This window comes from Gasterosteus aculeatus, chromosome 21 (genome assembly GCF_964276395.1).
Source record: "Gasterosteus aculeatus chromosome 21, fGasAcu3.hap1.1, whole genome shotgun sequence".
NCBI lineage: Eukaryota > Metazoa > Chordata > Actinopteri > Perciformes > Gasterosteidae > Gasterosteus > Gasterosteus aculeatus.
Window position 1 is genome coordinate 9,124,670 of NC_135708.1, and position 18,847 is coordinate 9,143,516.

The 18,847-nt window shown below is 43.0% G+C and overlaps 1 protein-coding gene and 1 non-coding gene across 4 annotated transcripts in view; both read right to left on the minus strand.

The window, feature by feature from the left end:
• LOC120811645 (partitioning defective 3 homolog) overlaps positions 1 to 14,914 on the minus strand; it is a 277,609-nt gene extending 262,695 nt beyond the window's left edge. For all 3 annotated transcript variants that reach the window (XM_078096994.1, XM_078096993.1, XM_040167200.2), the window contains exon 1: positions 14,444 to 14,914. In XM_078096994.1, coding sequence (XP_077953120.1) covers positions 14,444 to 14,563 — 120 coding nt within the window. In that variant the 5' untranslated portion in view covers positions 14,564 to 14,914. The remainder of the gene's footprint in view (positions 1 to 14,443) is intronic.
• A 3,121-nt stretch (positions 14,915 to 18,035) lies between these two features.
• Positions 18,036 to 18,107, minus strand: trnaw-cca (transfer RNA tryptophan (anticodon CCA)). The gene has a single exon. It is a non-coding gene; the product is annotated as a tRNA-Trp (tRNA).
• Between the last annotated feature and the right edge of the window lie 740 nt (positions 18,108 to 18,847).

The following is an 18,847-nucleotide window of genomic DNA, read 5'->3' on the forward strand; positions in this document are numbered from 1 at the left end:
TTGGTGTCTTTAACTGCATTTAACATCTTTAGTTCCCTCAATGAGTGAATTGTGTACGCAGTCGCCTTGCAACAGACAGACGTTTGACGGTGGGCCAAATGAAAGTCAGATACTTTGAGACGGTCAAAGAAAGGATGAGAGATAGAGAGAAGAAGAAAACATAGAATAAAAAATACAGGAGACAAGAGGGATAAAAGAAAATGGGAAGACAACAAAGGGAGGTGAAGAGAATGGAATGAGGTTTAGGGAGAATGAAAAAAGACATTGAGAGAAAGCACCGCAGGCTGAGCTGCAAGGTGAAATCTAATGATCTCAAAATTAGATCCCCCCCCCCCCGTGGTCCATTCAAAACAGCTTAGAGTTACAAGTGTGAGGAACATGGGCGCTTCCGTAAAGGACATCAATTATACTTTTCGCCATTCCCCATGGTAGGGCTGAGCAGTATACTGGTTTCAAATTTTCTTACTTATCTTACCTTTTCATACCGTTGCAAGGCCATAACAACTGTTGTAGCTCTTTGGCAGGCACATAAATGTATTTTTCCCCGCTCACCGCCAAGGGATAAGGGGTCAGAGTCGAGAGCCGCAACAGCTAGCAAGGGAACAAGATAACTCGCTGGCAAGCTGTGAGCGAGTTGGCCAGCGAGCAGTGAACACAAGCGGTGAATAGCTGTTCAGGTGGCCGGCGGTCTTTCTCTGCGTCAATGAATGAATGTGTTTACTCTGGGAAAAAATACCGTTATACACAGTGAAAAATGCGAGGATTTTACAAAATACCGTGACAGGAATTTTTGGTCATTCCGCCCAGCCCTACCCCGTTTTCATTGTGCTCTGTTGTTCCACATTCTACTGTTTTTCTCTTTTCCGTGATGTCACGTATCATGCAAACATATAAACAGCAGTGAATAAATGCAAAATGCAAGCTGCTGCACGGATGCACCGTTTGATTTCTTTCATGCTCCATCTTCCCTTCCGCCCAGAACTTTCACTGAGGCTGTTTTCAGTCAGTGAGTGATGGAAGACATCAATCTCTCTTAAAGATGACCAGGGTGGAAGGCTGGGATTAACAGCTGATTTCACCCTAACATGAAGGTATTTGTGCATTATCGGGTGGAGATAGGAGTAGAACTACAGGGGTGGAGAAGGTGCAAGGCAAATCATGGCAGAGTCCCATGAGGTCTATTTATGAGAATAAAAAGGTTGACTGTAAACAGTGCTATGTTGATACAGCAGAGGAAGTTAATATGGGCTGGCAAATTGATTGTGTTCAAATATGCTTTTCATGCTTCATTTAAATCCTCAGCTTCTAAAAAACGGATCGGGACAAAGCAAGACCCGCTCAGCAATTGTAGTGTGAGTAGTGTCAGATGAAAAGACGTTTGTTCATCACGTCTATCTAACACTGCAGGCAACAGATTGACAAAAGGTGATGAAGTGCCTTGGGGCTCTCTGTCATTTGTAAGGAAAAGTGTAACTGGGAAATCAGTTTGGTCGACAGACACAGCAGTAGAAAACCAGCTCAACCAGATTCTTCAACGAAACCTGAAAGCACATACACGGAAGCGTAGATTGGCACATACACCATAGCACTCTCTGCACACACACACATTTGAAAAGGACGTTACAGTGTCTGACAGGTGAAAATGGAGGATGTTTAGTCAGTATTTCCCCTACCATTATAACAGGCTGAACCGTTACTACTAGGACTACTACTACTCCCCTGATGTTGTAAATCTAAAAGTAGTACATTTAGTACTAGATACAAACACCTCAGAGGTTTGAGCCAGGGGTGCACCAACCAGAAGACTGTAATATGGTCTAAGATACCAAACACTTGCAGCCGCTGTGCAAATCTCCTGGGCTCTGACTGAAAAGTTACAACGACAACCACAAGTCAAGAAAGAGCCATTTAGTTCTGACTGCACTTCCGTGTAGACCACTTCCCTTGTCAATTTCACAAAAAGCCCATTGATGTGATACGTATGTTAAGCATTCAGACAAAGCATGATTCTATTGTACAAGTACAGAATAAAGTTGCTTCCAATGTGAACAGAATTAGAATCTAATGCAGTACATGCATACATTCACCCAAAGGATGCACAATCAGTAAATATGGTCACCATCATTTAGGCCCCTGTTTTGGAGATGTGAGGATCTGTTTTCAGGAAGCAGATGGCATTTGCAGGCCGTCTCCTGCCATCAGGCATTACTGATCCCTAATCATAGGGTGTGAGGTGGTTGGCCTCTCAGCGGCAAGTCAGCATCATCACTGTCTCAGAAAACCGAGGAGGAGCAGGAATGCATCTGTTATCAATGTACTATAAACCCTAGCACAAATACCAACCCATGACATCTTTCAAGGGAGAGTATCCCTCAACTGTTTTGAGGGAGTAATGATAGAGCATGTTTGCCATGTTGTTGTTATAAGCCAGAAAATTCCTTAGTCCTCCAAGTAGCACAGTTTTTAAATATCAAAATGACAGTTTGAGATTCCTCGAACTGCAGCACATTATCACCAGTACAACTTGGTCCAAGGGTAATTGTAATGTGTCTGAAATACGAGCTTGAGTTAAATAAGAAAGGTACTTATTGGAAAGAAATGCACTAATGCACAAACACATGAAAACACTGTGACCCTCCCCGATTTAACATTGAAATGTCTTCCAGCCGCACTTGGTTACTCTGTACTGAATGACCCCATTTCAAGGCCCAAGCAACAACCAATCATAGCGCAACATGTTCTGTGACCAGAAAAAATGTTTGGTCAGGAAATTGCTCTGCATGGATAAATCAGTGTCTTAACATATTCATCAGCAAAATCTGTTCTGTCCAAACTAGAAAAACTAAAACTCACAACTCATTTTCAAAAACAGCTTCATACAAAGTCAACCCTTTGAGCCTACAGCTTAGCGCTTTGGGATGATCTCGTAGATGGTGCATTTTTTTGCACGCTAATATGATATCTTCTGCACACGGACTGAACGCCAGCATCTTTATATCTGTGCATTGGTTTGTTCAGAATAGTGTTGCGCTGCTTTCTTTGTTCTGCATACTGACAAACCACAACAGGCCTCTCAGTCAACATGACTAAAGACTGTCATCTCTGAATATTTTCTCTTTAAAAAATACCTGTTGCCTCAAGCTGCAATCAAATAATTGTTAGAGACCAATAAAGAACTATCTCACTTACTTGATAGGGCCATGCAAATTGCCAAGGCCAAATAGCAATGACTTTGCAAATGCATCATCAAATTAAAACTAGATTTGTGCAAATCAAAAATTTCCAAACTTTCCTTTTATATACTAAAGAGCACAAAAGCCTGCCAAAACCTTTTCCTTTGCATTCATTAACTTCACAAAGATAGGAATCCACTCCAGCATGGGTGCAAACTTTTCCCATCCCTCTGTTTATACGGCCCGGTTGAAAATAAATCAGTCCAAATGACAGCAATATTCCAGAACCCTGCCACCGTCTAAGCCAATCTCACATTAAGGATTTATTTTTTTTGCCTGTAGCCTTGAGCATGTCATTTCCATTTCACAGTTCTGTCTGGATGTTTCAGAGCATATCTTAGAGGGCAGATGTTTTGTGAAAACCCCACACAAGCAGATTCACAGAAATGCCAGTGGTCAGTGTATGAGCGCCGACATCATTTATTTGTCAAAGAAATATAATGAGGGATAGTGCTAAAGTGTATATATTTTTGAATACCAAAGGTGAAAAATTGAGTCATCGGGATACCCTATTTCAGCCACCAACGGATGGATACCTTTTGGAAAAGAACACGTTTGGTTGCAGAATTGTATGCAAAACTGTTGGAAGTAGAGGAAGTTAATACATCGCATGGGGGATATTATTCAGTTATTGAGCAAAGGAAATGAAATACTGCCCTAAGCTTGACAGACAGAGTAATAGATTCCAGACCATGAGGGAACGGATCATGAGGACAAACATTGCAGATCAAGAGATGAGGGATTTGAGAGACACTGAGCACGTCTTTTTGGTCACAAGGCATTTTGGAGCATTGGTAAATTAATCAGGTTAAATTGCATTGCGGGAACTGCTGTTTCAACAACATAAGAAATTAAGTGCATGCTGATTTTGGATACTAAATGAATAATTAACAAGTCCTGAAGCCAAACCCAGTTTAAAGTTAAATTGCAGCTGAAAAACATCTTGGAATTAGATATTTTCTTCCTTTACTTAAGTATTTAAGTCTCAACAGATCTTTATTAAAAAGGCATCTGGTTGAGATGTATAGGAAATTTGCAGTCAGTATTTTATTTATCCTGTTACTACACTGTAAGTTAGTATAGTAATCTACTATTACTGTACAATTCAAGCTCAACTAATATAATCCAATGTAGGTTAAGCCTTTGTATGATAAATGCTTTGTGCAGCTACTAAATATACACAAGCATGTTCATTTGCTCTATTCACTGTAAGAAAGACTTTGTGCAAGCGTCATGTTTGACGGTTGAAAGACCCAGAGTGCATTAGTGGGGTCAAAAGGTGATGACAGACAACGCCGCAGCAGTGCTTTAATGTTGTCGGCTATAGGACTGTTTTTACAAATCTTTCATAGCAAGTCATTTTAAAAATACAGACAAATAAAACAACTATATATAAGTCTATTAACAATAAAGTCTTCATTAAAATGGTATTTTACCAACATGTGTGTTCAGACTGTATTCTGTCAAGTCAAACGGTTTGGCCTCAGAGACACTAGCTAAATTACATGTCAAGTTGCAAAGAAGGGGAATTAGGAAGACATATTAGCTAACATGGAAAGAGACCCTTTGTGACCTTTTGTCTTGAGGAGGTGAAGGGAGTCATGCAGGGAGAGATAACACCGTTGATAAAAACCTCAAAGAAAAGAAAAAAGAAAGCGAGTTGGGAAAAGATAACTGATGTCCTTCATCCGAGAGTGTGTGTCATAGTAGCCTGTGTGAAACAGTGTCTTAATAAATAATTAATACATATTGATTAATTCATAATTAAAACAGGATTTGGCTCGAATGGTAACACTTTAACACCTGAAATCACCCAAATACGTTACACAATCATTTTTAGCAATAATTTTACTGGATAGTTAGCAAAACACTGCCTGGGTTAGGACACCATTATGTTAACTTAGCTTAAGTAACAAAAGTGTCCTTTTAAGCTAAAGCTAAATTTTGGCTATAAAGATGTTTCATATTAATAAATAACGTTACATACACTATATTGCTGTGTGTAGTATAACAGATATGTGGCAAATAGTAACAAAGACAAATTGAAGTTATCACAACTGTACGGTCAAAGTGGCATTTTAGCATCTTATGCTAATTTGTAGCAATAGGCAGTTAACGTTAGCTACTTTGCAGCAAACACGCTCGGGGTAAGCTAGACACAGTTTCTCCACATACCATCATAAAAGGACAATGAAGATGGACTTACTTTTGACAGCTGGCAAGACAATAAACGTGAAATAAACTTTCATTGATTCTACGGGGCTAGTAATGTGAATGCTGGCTCACTGTGAACGTGATTCATGTAAATGGAACAGACTCCTCATCAATATCATTAGTTTACCTGTGCTGTGAAAAGTCTGAATGCCTTAAAACAATCTATGGAATAAGGCTATAAGCTTTAAGACTGTGAAAACTTTAAAAAATATACATTGTTTTACTTTTAAAACTTTCTGTTATCTAATTCAGCATAATTGTCATTCATTTTATTTTTTATGATTTTCAAGGTGTCCCAGTTCTTTAGAAAGATCACATTAAAAAGTATCTAAAAATATAATACATGGCAAGAACCAAGGAATAAGTGTGATGCTGTCCTAGTGCAACAAACCAAATATCCTTGCAACAGGAAAGATCTAGAACAGCTCATGTCCTTACACAAATAACTAGTAAGAAATATATCACGTCTTTTGTCTAAAAGACAAGCATGATGAGGTCTTGCTTTTAATTCTTCAACAAATACTCCTCTCTTGTGCTTCAGTAACACTGTGCTCAGTAACTGCAATCATGGCCACAGAAATAAGCTGTCAACAAAACAGTGGATCACACCCAAGAAAGCCTAGCGTGGCCTGCATGTCGAAACACCACAAACCACATAGTTGGCCTTTGCCACAACTTGACACAGTTGGATCAAACCGAAGGCAGGAATTGTCATCTCACTGACATTTGGGATGAAAAACATCAATACCTTGAGGCACTTCAAAGAGCTAATGTTAGAATAAAAAGAAATGTGCATGGAATTTTCATCCTATTTACCTCACCAATAAACACTACCTAGACTATAAGGTACTAGAAGGCACTACGAGAGACCAGAAAGGCCAACTCACATATTCTTCCAGTGTTGACCAAATTGAAAAATAATTTGGGTATACACCACATGACTCAGATTTACTCCAACAATTAATTGGTTTTTCATTTTCCAACCAAAACTTCCACCAAATTCCACAAAAACCAAGCCAGTTTACGCTTAAACGTACCCCCTGATGAAGAACAGATCAACTGAACCAAAAGCATACCGACGTAACTAATTATTCATGTGGAACGATAGAGTCTTCATGGATCTGTGAAGTAACTATATTCAGCTCTCTCTACTCTAGCTCTTGGGTTGTTGATGGAGGCAACTCTCCATCAACAATATGAACCATCGATCCTTTAGAAACAAGTAAATTCTCATTTTCTTTACAAACAGGACAACTGCTCTTAAGGTGGGAATAATCTCACTGGCTGAGTTAGCTGTTGAAATGCAGAGTAATTCTTCTGGCTTAGCCTTTTTAACAATTTGTTTAAAGCAAGAAAGCAAGGCGCTGAGAGCCTAAATCTGTATTTCTTCCTGCTAACTGAAATACTGCTATTGGTTAAAATTACCCAGGCTAAACATAGATATATTCATATAATTCATACCATTAGGTTGCCAGTCTACAGTACAATGCTTTGCTTCCTTGGCTGCAACCACTGACATTTAAGTGAACCAATTTGGTTACTTCAGCCCACCAGAGCAGCTCTAGATATAAAAGCAGGGAGAGCCAGCTTCTCCTGTGCAAAAACTGGAGCTATCGCAGCCTTTACCATTATTGAATGGTAAAGTAATGCCTGTGTCCATCTTATACCAGAAACATGCAAAGTATAGCTAGGGGATACTGTCAAAACATCTTTTATGAATGTGTTGCGGAAGTGCTTTTCCATCTTAGCAGCATTAGCAACCACTATGCTGGCCCTTTACACATGAAAGACATTTAATTCAACATCTTGAAACCCTGCCTCACCCTGCTTTCGATAAAAAAATAATAACAAGTTCAAGTACGAATTATGTGGTTCATCTTTCACCAAATGCATATGAATAGGAAGTGGGTGGATCAACCGCACAGTGGAAAGTGTTTTTAAATGTTCTCAGCTATCAACAGGTAAATTTATCTTAACTAAAGCAGAAGAGAAGCCATAGGATATCCAAAAAAGAATGTTCCTTCTTTGCTTTGAATTAATTGCATTACAATATATACACTCTATTAAAAAATGTATTTATAAAATAAGTACATATCCCTTTACATGAGTTTACTTAAGTTTTATACAGTCAATTTTGTTCAAACATAAAAATTAAAGTTGAGAACAGTGCAAAGGTTTTATATCCACATAAAGGTTTTTCAAACCATTTCACCGTGTCTTTTTCGCTGTCTTCTCCAAATCCCCCTCTTTCCCTCGATCTCTTTCCCTCCCTCTATCTCTCTGAGTCTTTGCTACGCTTGTCCGCTTGTAACCTGAGCTGCCCGGGTTGCAAGAAAGTCCTCATGTCGGTTTCGCTTTCATGTTGTTGTTTTTTTCTTGCCGTGGCTGTGTGTTGGGTTTGTATTTGGGGTTGATGATGAAGCTGCGTTTCCCCTGGCGGCCTGCCGCGACCCCCCTGGGGGTCCCAGCCCCGAGTTTGGGAACCACTAGTTATCTGTTGGCTGTGATGAAACCAATTCCTCTAACTCCCCATATGTGTCTCCCAGCCAGGTCAGCAGAATTACATGAAAGGAGCTTAATCATAACCATCACCAAAGGCATTATCTACTAGAGACTAATCTGTGATAACAAACAAGAGTATTAGAGCTAAATAGGACTTGATCGCAAGGGGTAAGCAGGATTGGACAAGAAAACAAAAAAATGAATTGAATAAATCGTTTCAACATTTTTTGCAGCTGCCACCCGATCGGAAGTATAGGGCAATGAATTATGCCGGGGTCAAAAGAGCCTCAATAAGCCGCCGCATTATTCACCACCTTGAAAGTACAGGTACGTTGTTGTAGTCTCTGAGGGCCAACATTCCTGAAGCTACGAAGAGATGCCTCACAACACGAACGCACGCCTCAATTATGCCAGATCAAATGCAGTGCACAGTCCCTATTGTGTTCCTAGTAACTGTTCAGCCAAATCATTAGCGCCATTATCCAACCAGCAAGTTCAGATAACAAAACGGAAAACCTGGGATAGGAAAACACAAGCTCAGATGCTTTTAAGAGCACATGCTCAATATGTCAGCGTGGAGCCAAGTTGTTGCTGAAGGAAATATTCATTGAAGAACATATGGCTACATAGAAAACACGTGTATGCAAGCGTGTAAAAACACAAACAAATTTCCCTTGAGCTTCTTAAATCTTCAAATGATTTGATAACAAAAATGATGTTGTGTTATTTAGGGCAGTAAAGGGCAGTGGATAAAAACAGCAAACTAATAAAACCACATTGGCAGTGAAGAAACTGACCCTGAATGCCCTCAACACCAAATAGATACACGCAAAAGGCTTGGCATTGCTGTGGTATACTCACACTTTGGCAGTTACCATGATGGCATGCGGCCCACTAGCATTGCCGGGTTTGGCAGCTACAGCCATAAAATCCCCCAGATTTGCATGTAACACTCAACATCAATGTTTTCAATTCAGCGTCCAGAGAAGCGGCTGCTTTTTTTGCTTTCTACAGCCACATGTCTGTGCACGTATGCATACGTGGTCTGCATGCCCGATGGGTGCACATGTGTGTGTACACCTGAGATGCATGCTGTCCAGCATTGAAGCCATGAAGTCCTTTCGGCTTGGCCCTGAAGAGAGCGGCTGTTTGGGAAAGATAAGGCACGCAGCGTGGTGTTGTTGTCCTTGGTGTGAGTATGCAAGATCGCCAGACAGGTCGTACGGCAGTGCTTTCAAATGTTCAAGCCGTAGAAAGGAAGACCAAATTCTGAGGCCATTTGTATGTAGAAACTGTGTAGGAATTTATACTTTTTTGTACATGATTGTAAAATCTGACTGTGACGGGTTGAACTTTCATACAAACATTTAATATTTGGGTTTAAAATGCTTTGCAACCTCAAAGTAACAGCCTTCCCACTTGATCTCTCCCCTATTACTGCTCGGTCAGAACTCCAGCCATCGGCACCGCTTTCTTAATCTGAGGATGAATTTGTCATTCAAGAATATCCCAAATATTAGAGAGAAAAAAACATTCTCTGGTTGCCTTTTATGTATGTTTGCGGCAATAGTGTTTGACTATGTATAAGCCCTGAACACTCCTAAAACCTAAACCTCGGTTCCATGTAATTTCCAAATTTGCTCGAGTTGAAAGTAACAAAAGTACATGTCATTGTCCAGCATCGTGGGCTGTACTGTATGTTTCTACACCACTAAACTATACTTACAATGAAGTCATTTCAATAGAAGTAAGCTTTCTTTTTTTTACTTTTTTTCCTCCATTTACTGCATTTACCCCCCCCCCCCTCTGTCTCACATCTCAGCAGAATCACAAAGAAGGGGTGCAGTGTTGACCAGGGGTGCAGGACACCTTTTTGGATGCTTGGGCAAGACTTCAGTTTGTGATTTGACAGCTGCCGGGAGAGTGGAGTTTTAGTGAAAGACTGGAAGACAAGTATTCCCCTGGGAGGAGTTAGCACAAAATCAAGGACACTGCTCAGTCGGCTTTGAAAAAAAGGGGGCAAGACTGTAAGAAAGAAAAGAGAGATGAAGATAGGAAAAGGATACAAAACTGAGGGAAAGCTGGAGGAGAATACAACATGAGAGGTCACTGAGGCCACACCCCCTACTCTCTGGACTATGCAGCCTGAACCGCCCTACTCTTACACAGTTACCATCAATCACATAGAGACTGGTGAGCTCCAGAAAAGACCAAGGGATCAAATTGTTGAAACTTTCCACATAACACCATTGCTAATCACTTCTTTGAAAATATCAACAAATATCTCTCCAATGCAATTTGAAGGAGGTCCTGTCTTTACCTTTTTCCTTTAACATCAACATCAGTGTGGCTCTTCAAACATTATGTCACAGGCAGATGCTAACATGTCTTAGCTTTGCCCTGCAGCAAAATAGAGTCTATCCTTAGTTCTCAAGACATTGAGTGTAAGGAGCGGCTCTCCAACGCCGTGTTTGTTTCTCTACAGGTTGGCTGAGTTACTCAACAGACAACTTGCTTTGAAATGCCAAGGGCCGGGGTCAGCTGCAGGCTGCCTGCTAACATGCTCATGTTGATTACTGTTTGCGATGTTAGTTTATGCAGGACAAAATATTCACTTCCCTATTTCTGTTGTATTCTCTTTAGGAAAATTTAACATTTTTAAAATCTTAAAATTTTACTTTTGTTTTTTTTAAAGGTTTCACAGCTGATAAGATAATTGTATAACCTCCACTCAGTACTAAATAATTACTTTAAAGGGTTCAATTACTGGAATACTTTCTTCCCAAAGGTGAAATGATGAAGTTGCCACCACTCTCACTTTCCGTACCCTAATTAATAAGCTGCAGCCAGCAGTCAATTAGCTTAGCTTAGCATAAGGGAAAAAAAGGGTAAACAGCTAGCCTGGCTCCGATCTCGAAATCTTATTATACAGTGTTTGACCCACACATAAGACTAATTTGTGGCGGTGCGCCACAGATTCAACATCGGCCGCCACACATTGCGTTTGGTGTATTTTACTTTTATTTTTTTGACGCTATTTAAATCATGCAGCGTCTTCGTTCAGCTGCATTTCCTTTCCCTGCTCTCCCTCCGTCTCTGTCACTCACGCGTCTCACACAAACACACACACACACACAGCCCCTCTGTGCACAACGCGTCTGTCTCGCGTGTCTTTTTTTTAGCAAGCCCCGCAAAATCCGTTGCTCTGACAGAAGTTGCAGACTTTGCGCATGTAGGCTGTAACAACAAGTAGTATAGGGTGTGAAATGCCCCCACACATTGACGTTGGATCTGTGGGAAAAGCTGTTATATATCAAGTTGGCTTCATTCCTGAAAAAAACCCAGTTTCTAACCCTTCTTTTATGCTTACATTTGTTATTCACATTCAAAGGATTCCAAGTCTTACCATATCTTGGTTCAACGGTAACTTCAAGGTTTAAGCAGTGGACACTGTCACATGCATCTGTATGTGCTATACAGATGCATGTGATATGCTGTCGATGTAGCAAAGGAAGGAGAATTTGTTTTTTCCCAACAGCAATGTCCCTAAAGGATATTCCACAACTTGACTTTGCTTTGACATGTCTGCAAGCCTGAATTTGTGGACTAGCGTTAGCAACAAGCCCAATTATTTGCTTCGAAGGCCTTAGGCACCACTTAGGTTTAGTCACTGTGGGAAGGTTGGAGAAAAACGAGATCTGGAAACGCGGGCCTTCTAAGAGATCGAGCCCCAAATTAGGGATCCAGCGTCTGAACATGTAGAGTATTCTTTAGCTTTATGTGACAGCGAGTGCACCAGTAAAACGCGCGAGAGGTGGAGTAAAGATTGGTGTGGCCAAAGGATATCCCACAAACTAACATCTTCATTTTATTCTTGCTTACGTATCTAAAAATGTGCAATCAGTTACTTGACCGGCCAAGTGCTGAAAACAACCATAATCGGAACAGCAGGATTCCTTCATGACTGTGCATAATGGAGAGCAAATAGACTCTTAAGGCTTAACGGTGCTTGAGGGGTTGATTGAGAGATCGATTCCTACTTCCTGATCCCACTCAGACTGTGATGAAGGTCTCGGGGGTCTCGGGGAAGCACCGGTATGTCGGAACAGATTGTGACACTGTCTTGATTGGGCTTAGCTAATTTGGAGAGGATGGTATTATTCTTACACATCGTTGCCATTAGAGGCGGCCAGAGCCAAAAAAAGCATCAGAGCATTGCCGAGGCAATACGTGTAAGGGATATCTTTGCAACCAAAGATGGTTCAAGCGCTATGAAGAGGTGGATAAAAGCATTAAGAGTGAGGCAGTGCGGGTAGATGAGCTTAGAGGAAGAAGGCAGAGAAAAAGGCAACCAAATGTGGTTGTTGAAGAGCTCAAAAAGAATGATTCTCATATCAGTTAGTCAAACTGATCAGTTAGTTAAAGTGGATCAACTGAGAGGTCAATCAAAAAGGTGATCGTGATTTTCTCTAAGCTTTGCTGTGACAAAATGAACCAAACTACCAGCGACCTAAGAGCATGGCCTTTACACTGTCATAGCTTACTTCTAGCATGCTGGCGGTGTCCCAAACATCGGCTGCCACTTTCTAAAAACATTCTTCAGGTGTTTAAAAATGCCTTTGCTGTGTGAGGCTTTTGAATTATGGAGGACACTTCGCCTGTCGATTGTTTCTCTGTTCTTTATGCTAAAGCGTCTGCGTCTGAAAAAGAGCGTAATTCATACTAGGCATCATCCTGCATGATATATGCTCTCTTTTGAATGCCAAGTCAGTCATCTTCTATACAGCTTATCCTTAGAGTGTTGCGGGAGGGCTGCTAACATCAGGCCAGAGACGGGGGACACAGTGGACTGGTTGCCAGTCAGTCACAGGGCTGACACACAGAGACAGACGCACTCACGCTCACATTCTTACACCTACAGGTAATTTAGAGCCACCAATTAATCTAACCCTCAGTAAAAGTGAGCCTTCAATTTATATTGCATGAAACAGCATCGGCAAGCTGGCAAATACGACGTTGCTTTTGAACTTTTAAATCAAGCGTCAAAAGCTACATGAATGTTTCACAGCTGGAGGGAGCAGAACTCGTCTTCCTTTGGTCCAAAGGTCTTTGCTGGTGAGTGTTGACCTTGAGACAAGTGTTCTCCACAGGGGAAGCCTAAGCGTCTATATTCATGGTGCCACTGCATGGATCAATGGACCACTCGCCTCTGTTCTGCTGAACCATGGAAAACCCAACAAGCACTGGTAAACGGGGGAGAGAATGTGTGTGTGTGGGGGGGGCTGCTAGTGCTAGTGTGTCAGCAAGGAGGAAGAGCTCTCCCCAACAAGCATTTATGTTGACCTAATTTGTCACTTTTTGCCTCCAGTGGTAAAAGTCTACTACCATGGTGCAACAGTGAATGTTTTCCAGGAAGTACGAGGTACTTCACCTGTCACTACAGAGCTGAGCTGTTAATGGAAGCCTCTCTGAGAATGTGCTGAAAGAAAGACATGGATCATCAAACCCGCATCATGCCATCACCGCTCTATTAACCCGGGTGGGGTTCATCGAGGTACTCCAAGGACTTGAAAAGAGGAAATAGGAGAAAGCGCAGTCACCATCGCTGATAATGGTACCCAACTTTAATCCATTCATTAGTCAATATAAAGGGCTTGTTAGCGCAGCCACTAGAAACCCACAAAAGGTAAAAAGCAATGAGTCTCCCACTCAGACCGCATTCAGATTTGGCACAAGGGATTTCACACACGTTCCCTTATTCAGTAAATGAGGGAACTTTTTGTTAGATCGCCATGCAATTGCAACGAGAAAAGAGTGCAAAGCGCCGTTCCTCAGCCCATGCACAGGGCGGGTGAGCACTTATAAAAGAAAAGGGATTGACCATGTTGAGATAAGGAGACATGCACACTCAGATTCAAATGTGTGCGTGTGTGTGTGACAGTGAATCTACACACTAGTAACTGATGTTTGTTACTGAGGAATAAGAGAATAGTATTTTATTATGTCGACAAGTTGCACAAACGGTGACCTTTTATACACACTTGCACACACACACAGTGCAGGCTATATTGTTCCTACTTCCCCCCCCCCCCCATTGCTCCACACCCTCACTTTAAGAACTTTTCAACCAGAACAATTGCAGTAGCAGTGAATGGGAACAATTCCACACACTGAAGAAGAGTCCATCTGCTTCACAACAGTTTCTTGGATTCCTCGTGGAGAAAAACAGTGACCTGCCACGATGAAACAATCCCTGCTGAGCGTTACTTTCGATTGTACAATGACGAGATCCCCCACTCCAACTACACCTTCTCCCTCAGAGAGGGGCCCCTGGGGGTCCCTGGCCGGCTCCTGTTGAACAGAGGCGGCCACTAGCTCTCCTGTTCCCGTGAAAGAAAAAAAGCGCCATGTTGAGGCGAGACGCTACCACGAGCTCACCGGAGCAGCGCTGCGCGCTCTGGGGAGGTGTGTGCGGGGGGGGGGGGGGCGCTTACCTTTGCGATCGCCTTCTTGTACCTCATGGCCGCCTGGTCGATGAGGTTGTGGACTTGTATATTCCCATCCCCGCACGGGACGACCACCCGGGTCCTCCCGAAACACACCGTCACTTTCATTTTTCACCTCCGCTGCGTTAATCCCAGCGAGGAAAATGCCGCGTCAGGGCGACGCGAACCATCCCCGGCGAGCCCCGGCGAGCCCCGGCGGGAACAAAACTTAGATCCGCGGTGGCCGCGACGAAGAGGTCGAAGTGTAGTTGTCGCCCGGCATTGGGTCCGGTAGGCGGCGGGGCTGGGTCGGCGCGTGTGCGTGTGTGTGAGTGTTTACGTGTGTCTCTGGTGGGGAGGGGGGGGGCGGGGTGGAGCGCGCCGCGTTGACTCACTTTACAGAAACTTCCCAACCAGAAGGCTCCCCGACGAGAGACGAGCGCGCACCGCTGGAGCGACACGCCGAGCGCGTCCACATGTCGGGGCACGTTTGCAGAATGCTGCGCGCGCTGGTCGGTACGCTGCGGGTTACGGGTTCAATAGCCCAACCCGAGGCACTTTACCGCGCGTTGCTTGCTTATCACCAAAAATTGCGTAACACTTGGATTTAAATATCATTCGGGGTGGGTGTGATCATTAGTGTCTTCATCCTCGATTCAAGAGCAAGGACATCTTACAGAAAGGGTCCAGGGCTGCAGAACCTGTAACCTTCACCCACGTTGCCCCCACCCACTTTTCCCAGAGTCCCAGAGGCAGTCAGTGTGCAATATTATGTTGAAGCCATTGCCACACAGACATCCTGACTGATTCATTGGGGGCCCCACTAAGGCCCCGGAGCAGTTTCCCATTCTTCCCCAACAGGTTCCGAGGTTCCGAAGAAGACCTCAAACTAGGTCCACAGTTGAAATCCGATGTTCAGCTTTGTTTAGTCACTGCGTAGAGACGGATTCTGTCCTGGTGCACATCTACCTGCTATGCATGCTCCACATGATGGCACTGCTCTGGGGTCAGAGCATACCGGACTCTGTGAGTTGGGTTAGTTAAGGTTAAGCGCTGCAAGTCCCATGGCAGCAAGCACGAGGCCACCGCGCCTGTCAATCCAGCTCACAGAACATTTTAACAGATATTGAATTTGAACTCGAACAAGCGAGACGGACTGAGTGAACTCCCCAGCAGAGTGGAGGTGCTGAGAACAGCCCTGATGGCGAAGTACATATTAGCCTATTATGCGTGCAACTATAAATAATTGAAACACAGTGCAAAAGAAGGAGAGATGGGCCTTAGGCTGCATCTACGGTATGCCCCAATTTAGTGATAAAAGCTGCGAAACTCTCCGTGGAGCTTCTCTCACTCCCCGCAAGCTCTTTGCTCTTTAGCAGTCCAAGTGAATGAACATGAACACCAGAGCAAGATGGACAGCCCTGCTTTTTCCCAAACTACACTATTGCAGCTCAAATATTTGTTCCTTTGCGCTCTCGGCTTTGTTTGTTTTTTGCCCTTGAGCATCCAAATGTAATCTAAAAGATTAAGAAAATATTTCCTTCATTTCTTTTTAAAACATCATTTATTCTCATTAGGGGTCCTGACCTTGTGGCGCAAAGGTAACCGTAATGCGTCTGACTCCAGATCAAAAGATGTGTTCCAATGAACGTCAGGGTCAAACCAATGGCACTTACCAATATATTGACTTATTCTAGTTGGAAGCCACTTCCGTCAGGCCGCCACCCGGTTGGTCGTACAGTACAAACTACTTCCCTCTGAAAACTGCTGCTCCAATCACACTCCCCTTGGTGGCCAAAACTCTCCCTCAAAAAGCTAATGGTGGAGTTTGACAGCAATACAGGACCCTTCCACACCGTGTCATATAGGACCCTTCCACACCGTGTCATTGCTGGCGTAATATTTTAAAGTCTCGCTTATAACCCCATTTGAGAGAATTTGGGTTATTTTACATTTTATCTGTCATTAACTGCATCGCACTTTTAAACACAGGCGAACCAGTCAGACGCCAGTGAGCACTGCTCAGTGTATGAAGTCCAGCTGAGAGCTTGTTATATGGATCACCGATGAGCATATCACCCTTTTCCCCGGTTGGACAAATCACTTATTAACCCAGAGCTGCTTTCCGGACGGCGATTGCAGTGATCTCCACTGCACATGAGGAATGCAGAGAGCGAAGGAGGAGGCTCAGCCTCACTGGGGCGCACAACCTGAGAGGGCCTCAGAGTGCCCACCAGAGAAATGTTTGATCGGATGTGAACGTGAGGATATGTGTGTCGTCCTTCTTAGAAAGCGGTCCTGTGCTGAAAGAAGGAGCGGCAACACAGAGGCTGAAAAAAGCCTCGGTGTGCTGTAGCTGTAAGCTGACAGTGAGGCGTTACTTCCATGGCAGGCGTGCTCCAACATGGTCCCAAGAGAGGGTACAGGGGAGGGGGGGGTGTCCTTTTCTGCCTTTTTTGACATGTAGGAGCCGGCCCAAGAACACAGCGTCCGGTGCAATGATCCCACATTTATGGAACAAGGCGTTGAAGGTAACAGAGATATCAAGTCCGTAGTCCTACAATCATCATTTATTGAGGGCTGAACACAAACTGTCCATGTGCAGCTCCAGTCTACTACACTACAGTCTACCGCTACCTTTGACTAATGCAGAGCACCATTACAAATGAAAGAGACTGATGAGCCTCAAAACCTGCGCCGAACAAAATGTTGTAGATGGTGGATGTCTAAAGCTAAAAGTTTTTGTCAGGATATGTAAATGAAATGAAATAAATCCTTGAGCCGTATTTGTCACAGGTAAACGGCTCCATCTGCGGGCTGTTTTAGGTGTTACAGCTGGTTTTCTGCTGGGATCTCCTTTGTTTAGATAAGGTTCAGAGCCCCTATGCACACTGCAGACACAGAGGACGGTATCAGCACTTCATGGATTTATCAATGCTGCCAGATGCTTTTCCTTCTATGCATACGTGTTCTGATCTGATCCCTGTGTAGCATAACACTTACAACTTACAGCTAACAATTCCATTAAAATTGAAAACTTCCTGTTGTGCGTTTACTTCTGTGTATCCTCCCCTAATTTGAATCTGGAATGATGGCAAAGTGCAGTGAAGCAGGAGGAATGAACAAGGCTAGGATGTTTTCATATGACCACTGCCTCTATGAGGACCATTTCTTCAGTAGGAGACTTTGAGGCATCTGTGTGAGACCTTGTGGCGCAACTTAAACGCATCTGACTCCAGATCAGAACGCTGTGTATTCAAAACACGTGAGGGTCATTTATGTTTACTTGGAGGACACAATTGAAGTCTGCCGTATAACAGCTATACACACATGCATTAAACAGAAACTCAGGTTGTCGATTGCTTATATGAATGTATAGGTGGATACTGTTTTCAATGAGGTGAATATAAAATGCAAATTGTTGAATTACAACACTGATATGGGTTTATTGGCAAATAGATATGCTTACAGGTATATAGCAGACCAATAGCTGTTTATATTAACATCAATGCAACACAACAGACTTCAGGAACTTTTACGTTTTGATACATCAATAGAAGATGAATCAACATTTAATGTTCTGAAAATGGCTGAAAAGACATGACCCCGACGTGATTTGAACACGCAACCTTCTGATCTGGAGTCAGACGCGCTACCGTTGCGCCACGAGGTCTGTGGGCAACGGAGAGCTCCGCATTCAACAAATACAAAACCTCCAAACACTGCAAAAAAAACGTTTTTTCGTGTTCCGGAATTAGCCAATAATTAATACAATGATATAAGCCAGGCACGAGACAACCACGGACACCTGAACACCACACGACAGCTCATGATGTGTCCGAACTCAATCCAGCCTGCGTCAGCACCATGGACAGCTGTCAGCTGGGAGGGTCGGGGGGGGGGGGGGGGGGGGTCACCGTTCCCCACGTTACCCTTGCGTACCAAACGCGCATGTGCGAATGTTTTTATTTAATTTTTACAGTTGCAGTAAAGCAACTTTGAACATTATTACTTCACTATTCACTTTACTACATTAAGTATTGAGGCCTGAGTAATTTCAGACAATATGTGAAATGTCCTTGAAGGTATTCATTCATAATAATAGAAATTAATATTGACCGAATTGGATTTTTTCACTGCTTCAATTACAGGTGTGCAACTGAGTCAAACTAAAGTTATTAGTCATGAAGAAGATATCTTGCGTGGGGCCAAATCCTGTGGACTTTAGACACTGACTTGTGATTGAAACCCTCTGGCTGCTTGAGACCTTCCGAGCCAATCGCTGTGCTGCCGATGTCATTATGAAATGAATGGGGTCCCAGTGTCCAGTTGTCTCACTGCCAATGCATAGCAAAGCCTTTGTTGGAGTGAAATGACTGTGCGTCTTTGTTCCTGTTTTCAGTTTCCACCAAA